Source organism: Cibotium barometz, chromosome 51 (assembly GCF_041138505.1).
Source record: "Cibotium barometz isolate CiBa-2024 chromosome 51, ASM4113850v1, whole genome shotgun sequence".
NCBI classification, from domain to species: domain Eukaryota; kingdom Viridiplantae; phylum Streptophyta; class Polypodiopsida; order Cyatheales; family Cibotiaceae; genus Cibotium; species Cibotium barometz.
Window position 1 is genome coordinate 33,557,558 of NC_141096.1, and position 8,222 is coordinate 33,565,779.

The following is an 8,222-nucleotide window of genomic DNA, read 5'->3' on the forward strand; positions in this document are numbered from 1 at the left end:
ATGTACAATTGATCGACCTTCTTTAGCACAAAATGCACAAGTTCACGACACCTCAACATTGTTAGAAAGAGTTCCCTTCTGGCTAATCTGATTGGTCCTCTCTCCCCTTTCTCTGAGAAGATTTGCAATGAAGTGATTTTCTTGGAGCTTCATATGTAGCACTTCCCTACATAAAGATGAGAAAAATAAGTAATATTTTCCATCTATTATTTTCTCAAGCCTTGATTGTGTATGGGCTCCTAACTACAATTATGGGCAAAAGATCCAGCCTTGATTGTGTATGGGTTCCTAATTACAATTATGGGAAAAAGTACTGTTTAAGCATACTTTACATGAACAATAAAGACTGGTTGACATCATCTACTCATCTTTTTCTTCATCATGGCATCATCCTGCTCCGTCATCACGCTCTACTTCACACACCACCACCACCACCACCACCACCACCATCAACACCACCAACACCATCTTGTTGACGAGCTTCAAGAGCTCGCCATAGCAAGTTTTCCCCTGTACTAGCTTGTAACATTTCCCTGTAATACAATCTTTCACGGGATAAGGGCCAGCTTTTTTCCCCCCCTGCTTTCTGCAGCACAGATCTCACCATTTGCTTTGATTTTGAAGCCGGATTTTTGAGCTTGCCATCCGCATTTTGCCTCTTCCTTCACCCTCAGCTATGGTGGGTTTGGCTTGACCTTCATGGGGTTGGGCGCTGCAGGGGCGCAGGTGCAGGCGTGGGAGGAGGTGGGGAAATCGTCTCAGGATCAGAAGCTTGCTGAAAAAGAAGGAAAAGGGGGCTGCAATTTCTGGTCTTTTCTCTCCGGCTGTGGCAGCTGCTGGACCCAAAACCCTAACCGTAGGAACGCATCAGCGAATTCTAATCCCACAAGTTCTAGAGCAGGCAGCTCATCCGCAGGTATGTATGGCATTTTGTTAAGGAATTCATGCAAATTCCGCTTTCTTGTTTTCGCGTGGCTCTGCAAGGAAGGTTTAACGTGGATCGTGTTTTGTACGTCCATGGATGAAATCTCCAAACCTCCATCCATGTACATGGGAGGGATTTTTTTGCATCTATGTGTTAACTAGGGTTTCTGCATTCTTAAGGAAAGTAGGGTCTCTTTGCATGTTTGTGGATTAATCAGGGTCTCTGATCAGTTAGGGTTTCTGTGCACATCATATAATCATACTCTTTTTGTGATCTACATGAGGGTTGAAGTAGACTAATTGAAATTTGTCATGGAAATGGGGGTCAAGTTAGTGTTTGAGTTGAGCTGATTAGGGTTTGTGTGGATCTCTGGACATGTTTGGGTAAACAATGTGTCCATTGGAGTAGGGCGTGCAGTTTAAGAGCAAGTTATAACCTTCTGGAAAAAATAATGGCAAGCTACAAAGGATTTTCAACATAGGTTTCTATGTTTATAAATTTTGACTCATGTGATGGGTGACGAGTTGGGTACACAATCTCTGAAATGGGCAGCCTCGATGCGCACCCCCTGCCCCCCCAAGCTGATATGGAACCAGCCTTAAAGTTTTAATGCAAGAAATTAGCAAGTTATGGTCTTTACAGACTCGTAGTTTGCCCAAGAATTATGGGTTATCGCCCCTGGCGATGTCGATGGGGGATCTTCCCAGTCCATGTCCCTGCCTATCCACAATTGTACGAAAAGTGTGTAACTCCCCTTAGTCACGGTTATTGTCAATCAAACAAACCAGGGGTTCTGTCCATCAAATCTGGGTTTGTCCAATAAATGAGACATTTTTTGTGGGTCAAGTGTTCACATAGAGAAAATGTTGGTTTGGCATCCATGTCCCCCCGCCCCCCCCCCCCCCCCCCCCCCCCCCCCCCCCCTCTTTCCCAATGCTACCCTTGGGGTGGGGGACTCAGACGGGCAACCTAGTTTTTGTCTATCTTTTTGTGGATCAATGACCAGATTAGGTTTTCTGTGAGCAATGAGTGTTTATGTGAATTAGTATGTCAAATAAGGGGCTCCTTGAGCATGTCTGTGTTTTCTTGCAGGCAACTGTAGTTCACGTAAGGGTAGTTTCACTGCCTCCACAGTACCTCCTGCCGAACTGTTCATCAAGTCTGATGTTTCTGCCAAGTCGGATGCTACTGAGTCATCTGTTATTTCCAAAACTGAGGAAGAGCTGGTGGCATCCTCACAGTTGAGGAGGTTCTCCTTTACAGATCTGAAGTTGGCCACGAGAAATTTCCGGCCCGACAGCCTTCTGGGGGAAGGAGGCTTCGGATGTGTGTTCAAAGGTTGGATAGATGAGCATGGGACTGCACCGGTTAAACCCGGGACAGGCCTCACAGTCGCAGTGAAAACTCTTAATCACAATGGGCTGCAGGGCCACAAAGAGTGGCTGGTAAGTGTCAACAAACTTCATACATGCAAGTGGGCTCTAGCCTGCCTACTGGTTTGGGCATTTTGGAAGCATTGACCTTAAACTCATTTTTTTTACCTTAACAGGCAGAAATCACCTTTCTTGGGGAACTCCATCATCCCAATCTTGTGAAGCTGATTGGGTTCTGTATTGAGGATGATCAGCGCCTTCTGGTTTACGAGTTCATGCAACGGGGAAGCCTCGAGAATCACCTTTTTCGAAGTAGGTTCTCTGAGTTTAATCTTGGTATCAGATGCTGCCTTGTCACTGCAAGCTGTGGTTTTGTCCCACTCTTTTATGTTCTAGGTTTTTTTATCAGTAAAATGGTATTGATGCAGAAGGGGCTCTGCCTCTCCCCTGGAATACTAGGATGAAAATCGCTCTGGGGGCTGCCAAGGGCGTAGAGTTTCTACACAGCGGAGAGAAGCCCGTCATCTATCGGGACTTCAAGACGTCCAACATTCTTTTGGACGCAGTATGCTTTGTTGACCCTAATGCTATGGATTTGTTCTGGGCTCATGGCCTACTTGTACTTGATTCACCCGTTTACATTGCTTTGCAGGAGTATCGGGCCAAGCTGTCTGACTTTGGCCTTGCTAAGGATGGTCCGCAAGGAGATAAAACTCATGTGTCAACTCGTGTTATGGGGACGTACGGGTATGCGGCACCTGAGTATGTCATGACTGGTAAATCCCAATGTTAAGAGGACCATTTTAGCAAAATTGTCGTGGCTTCAAAAGAGTGTTTCACTAGTTTGTGCTTGAGCGTGTGTGGTTTCTGGGTTGCAGGTCACCTGAGTTCAAAAAGTGATGTCTACAGCTTTGGTGTTGTGTTACTTGAGATGTTGACGGGCAAGAGGTCCATGGACAAAACTAGACCCAATGGGGAGCATCATTTGGCTGAATGGGCACGCCCCTATTTAAGCGATAGACGGAAACTTTTAAGAATCATTGATCGTCGACTAGAAGGCCATTATTCAGTTAAAGGTGCACAAAAAGCAGGGCAGCTGGCTTACCGGTGCCTGAGCCGGGATCCTAAGGTGAGACCATCAATGAGTGACATTGTTGACATCTTAGGTCAAATACAAAACTTGAAAGATATGGCAAATGCAACTTATCCCTTTCAAGGTCCTGTAGGAGATGGCACTCGACTGGGGCCGGCAGCAAATGGACACAGCAGCAAACACAGGCCTGTGGGAACTGCACGTCAGCCAACGGGCAGGGGTTCTTAAAGACCCATCATCTTGTAAACCCGCTTTTGTTATCGACATCATAATTCTTGCTATGCTGGATTATACTAAAGGTCGTCATGTTAAACTCCCTTTTTTTGGGGGATGAAATGAGGCCACATGCCTTGCAAAAATGAGTCTGCAAAGTTGGGTGTGTTTAAAAAGGGTGTCTGCTTTTGTAGGTCCTTCATCAGTTGTATTAAAAGCCAAGTTCTCTTGGAGATTGTTGATTGAATGCTATGTATGCATGCCTTCTGTTCTGAAGATGTTACCTTGTTGGCATTTCTTTTGCACATCTTAGTTCTTGTAGAGCTTCTAAAGTTATTTTCTCTTTATTTTTAAATGAAGAAAAGGACCATTTCACATGTGCATCTGGCTGCACAAACACTGCTACACAAATGGCATTGGCAATAATTATGGCCAACTTGAAGTGATGGCATATTAGGTAAGAAATCTAACATTTAGCACCATAATTCGAATTGGCTCTTATGGAAAGTTGTATAGTGTTTCTTATGTTGAAGAGGATTATGGCATAAAGACTTCTCAAGCAAGTTTCGGAAGTTACACCGATAAACCCCTTGTTGTACATGTCACGATAAAACTCGTGTATTGTGGCATCTGTGACTAGCACCTGCCCATTTGGCGGGTCCGTAGTAACTGAACAAGGGCCAGTATAAACCCATGGGCATTGTAGTGTAGTGGTCAGGGTGTTTGATTTTTTGTGGGAAGATCGTGGGTTTGACTTGCTACACCCTTCTTCTCTCTGTTTTGTTGTCATTAATTGTGGTGCATGGACCACATAACTGGAGAGACTAAAATGGATCAGTCTTCTTCACCTTGCTTTATGCCAAATTTCTCAAAATTTTCAAGATGCCTATAATAACCAAATGCTCCATGCTCCCTTACAGCCAACTATGGTTGATTCAAAGCTTGTACCTCTCTTTTTTGAGAAGCAAGGGTGCAACTGTTGGAGCTCACCAACTATATTAGTAAATCAACACTTAGAGCAGATCTAAAAGTCCATGTAAACCACCTTAAGGGAAGGGGCTTTCAAGAATTCAATGTGTTGGTTGCCACAATGTAACCAGAAAACCATAGAGCTCTTGAAGCAAGAGCCTTGTTAAAACGTAGCAACATGATTTGCACAGCAATATGTATCAGTAAAACTTGGCCAAGTCAAACAAGAATCAATACAAATTGCTTTAGAATTAATGGGAATAGACATACATGTCTAAACCAAGAATCAATGCAAAGAAAACATTAATGTCTAAGAACTTGCAACACTAGACAATCTTGCTAAATATTTATTGTAACTACATGTGAAAGTGGAAATGATTTACTCACAATGACACATTTTGTCTTCAAATCTTGTTGATATAATGTTCTTTTAAGGATTAAAAGGGGGGAAGAAAAATAGGAAAGAACGAGAGAAAAAGAGAAGTGGGGAGAAAAAAAAGGGGGAAGAAAAAGGAAGATGCTAAATTAATAATTTTCAAAACCAAGAAATGTCATTTTTAAGTAAAGGATTTGAGCCTTCTTTTTAAAAAGGCATGGCACAAGTTATAGTTGTGACTAGCATGCGTTCAATTTAAGAAAAGGTCAACATGGATCCTAATGTAGAAGATGTACAGTTCCCTTTTTGATACAAAGAGCACGAGAGCAAGTGTCTGTGTGTGTCATTTTTAAGTAAAGGATTTGAGCCTTCCTTTTAAAATAGCATGGCACAAGTTATAGTTGTGACTAGCATGCATTCAATTAAGAAAAGATCAAGATGGATCCTAATGTAGAAGATGCACATAGTTCCCTTTTCGATACAAAGAGCACGAGAGCAAGTGTGTGTGTGTGTGTATCACACACACACTATGTGCACATGTGAAATTTTTGTGAGTCTTTCAATAACTTGGGCCACACTCTCTCTCCTTATGTTTCTCTCTCTCACGTTATAATCCTACAACTCACCCAAACGCACTCAAAGCCACTCTAACAAACGAAAAGTCAACACATAAATCATACTACTTCATCCCCTTGTCTTATACGAATTAGATATTAAGCATAAGAAGCAATAAGAGGAGCGAATGGGCTCAAGAATGGTTGGAAATCCATGTATACACAAGTCTACACTCGCTCGATTTACAGTAAGGTGCTTTGCCATCTTACCCACTCGAACGGGCGCTTATCTTTTGTCACAAATATAAAGCTCACTTACTTTGTGCTTAATGTCAAATAGGGAAAGTCCAAGGACTTTGTTTATATACTTACTTAAGACTAGTAATAGAGACTATACCATTTTTAAGTTTGGCCGGCCTAGTATGAAAACTAGTCACTTGACCAAAAGACAGGCTTACTTCTCCATTAAAAAGTTGGCCTTTAAAAAAATTGCGCGTGTGAAATTTTTGTAGGTCTTTCAATAACTTGCGCCTCACACACACACACTCTCTCTCTCTCTCTCTCTCTCTCTCTCTCTCTCTCTCTCTCTCTATGCGAAGCAATGAAGGATGCAATTCTCACTGCAACAAACTCAGTTTTGGAGCAGAAAAAATGCAGGGCCAAACATATTAAGGGGCTGCCACAAAAAAAATGGTTTGATAGTGAATGCAAAGATGCCCATAGGAAGCTCAAAAAGATGCTGGATGAGGCTAAGCAAAGGGCAGTAGAAAAACACTTCTACACTCTCACGCGCAAGAAAAGAAGAAGGTATATTGTGGAGAAGGAATGGACAGATGCAAAGGACTTTACAAAGAACCCACAAAAGGCATGGACGAAAGTGAAAAGAAGGAACAAAGATGCTATGGGGAATTTCACAGAAGAGGATATGCTATCTTATGTCAAACAGCTATATACACACCCAGAAGCCTGCCCTATGACCAGCAATGTAGCTAATGCCACTATGCATGAACTTTTCTCCACGGACGATGTGAAAATATGCTCGAGGAAAATGGCAAATGGGAAGCCCATGGATACTTTGCACATGTGTGCGGAACTTATCAAGTGGTCTAATGAACACATGCGAAAATGTATGTCAGTGATCTTGAACCATGCTTTAGAATTTGGTTTCCCATTGGAATGGCAAGAGAATTGGATAAAGCCAATATACAAGGGAGGAGACCAGAATCTACTGACTAACTACCGAACCATCATGGTAAGCTCAACAATGGCCAAACTATATAGCACTATTGTGGCACAAAAGCTGAGCACTTGGGCAGAAGAGTAGAAAAAGAGAGCTCACGACCAGGTTGGTTTTAGACCTGATAACACTATAGACCATCTTGTTGCTTTACAGGTTATGATGGAGGAGAGTCACTTTTCATAGACTTTAAGAAGGCCTTTGATACTGTGCCACGGGATAGCCAATGGGAATAGATGAAGCATCTAGAAGTGCCATGAGAGAAAAGAATGGCTTTGTGCAGGCTTTATGAAAGGGTAATATGCCAATTGAAATGCACAAATGGTATGTCGAAGAAATTTATAGCAATATGGGCGTTAAAGAAGGTTGTCTATTCTCACCCACTCTATTTGGTTTATGCATTGATATACTGAAAGAGATGGTGGTCAAGGAAATTGCATGCAAAGAGAGTTTGTATGGGCCTACCATTGGCCACTTTGTTGTCTTGATGTTATTATATGCAGATGACGTGGTTTTTTTGCACATGATGAAGTTACCTCTTGCAAAAGTTAATGCTTGTACTACATAATTTTTATATGGAAAGCAGCCTAACTATAAATGTGAGCAAAACTAAGGTAATGGTGGCCAAAACACAGCAACCAAACACTCTCCCATGCTTTGTGTACAATGGGCAGCCAATAGAGGCAGTGTCATCTTTCAACAAATACCTTGGCATCGACATACCTGCCAACTATAGATGGAGCCAATGCATACAACGGAGAATTGATATAGGGTGGAGAAACTATTACCAATTTGAAAATGATTACAACCACAGTGATACAAGAAGATGGCACGTACGTCAAATGTTATTTGATGCATATGTGCTGCAAACAGTATTGTATGGAGTCGAAGTATGGGGTGGAATCATGTCACAATCAACTTGGGATGATATTGAGAAAATGCAAAAGTGATTCCTAAGAAGACATCTGGGTGTCAAAGCTACAATGCCTTACTCAATACTACTCCTAGATAGGCTGTCAACAAATTGAATGTCATGCAATGAAGAGGGTTTTCTGATACCTAATCAAGATCAAACATATGAATGATGATAGATTACCCAAGAAGGCTTGGGAGACAAGAAAGAGGCCATAAAAGAATCATAAAAGTAAGATGCTATCGTCCGTATAGATGCAAGATTTTCAAGGCTGGTTCAAATGATCTTTCGTATGGATGCAAGATTTTCAAGGCTGGTTCAAATGATGGAAGGTAGACAAATACCTAGAATTGCCACATGAAAATATGGATATGGAAGTTTTCCATCACACCCTCCTAGAGACACTCCGTAGTAACAAGTGGCAATCAGCTAAGAGAAAAAGGCTAAATTTGAATACTATTGTGATGCCATTAATCCTGATTTTTGGTCATTCTACACACAAGGAGACGACAACACTCAAGCATACATAAGCACATGAATGCCACCCCATGCATGCAAGAATACAGCAT

At 42.1% G+C, this 8,222-nt stretch overlaps 1 protein-coding gene across 5 annotated transcripts; it reads left to right on the top strand.

The window, feature by feature from the left end:
* The first annotated feature begins 356 nt into the window (after positions 1 to 356).
* LOC147609559 (serine/threonine-protein kinase PBL34-like) lies at positions 357 to 3,876 on the top strand. 5 transcript variants are annotated; one of them, XM_086787445.1, is made up of 7 exons: positions 357 to 916; positions 2,018 to 2,370; positions 2,475 to 2,610; positions 2,727 to 2,863; positions 2,951 to 3,074; positions 3,177 to 3,427; positions 3,525 to 3,876. In XM_086787445.1, the coding sequence occupies exons 1-7, from the start codon at positions 700 to 702 to the stop codon at positions 3,723 to 3,725; spliced, it is 1,419 nt and encodes a 472-aa protein (XP_086643571.1). In that variant the 5' UTR covers positions 357 to 699; the 3' UTR covers positions 3,726 to 3,876. The 5 variants fall into 5 exon arrangements, with proteins under 5 accessions (XP_086643571.1, XP_086643572.1, XP_086643574.1 ...); XM_086787446.1 differs by having other exon boundaries at positions 2,730 to 2,863; XM_086787448.1 differs by having other exon boundaries at positions 3,516 to 3,750.
* The last annotated feature ends 4,346 nt before the right edge of the window (positions 3,877 to 8,222 follow it).

What these genes read in the sequence shown, in the direction of transcription:
- LOC147609559 (XM_086787444.1), top strand. Translation starts at nt 700, where the DNA reads ATGGGGTTGGGCGCTGCAGGGGCGCAGGTGCAGGCGTGGGAGGAGGTG. An exon ending in AGGGCCACAAAGAGTGGCTG is followed by an intron (nt 2,371 to 2,474) that starts GTAAGTGTCAAC and finishes TTACCTTAACAG; the next exon opens with GCAGAAATCACCTTTCTTGG. An exon ending in CGAGAATCACCTTTTTCGAA is followed by an intron (nt 2,611 to 2,729) that starts GTAGGTTCTCTG and finishes TTGATGCAGAAG; the next exon opens with GGGCTCTGCCTCTCCCCTGG.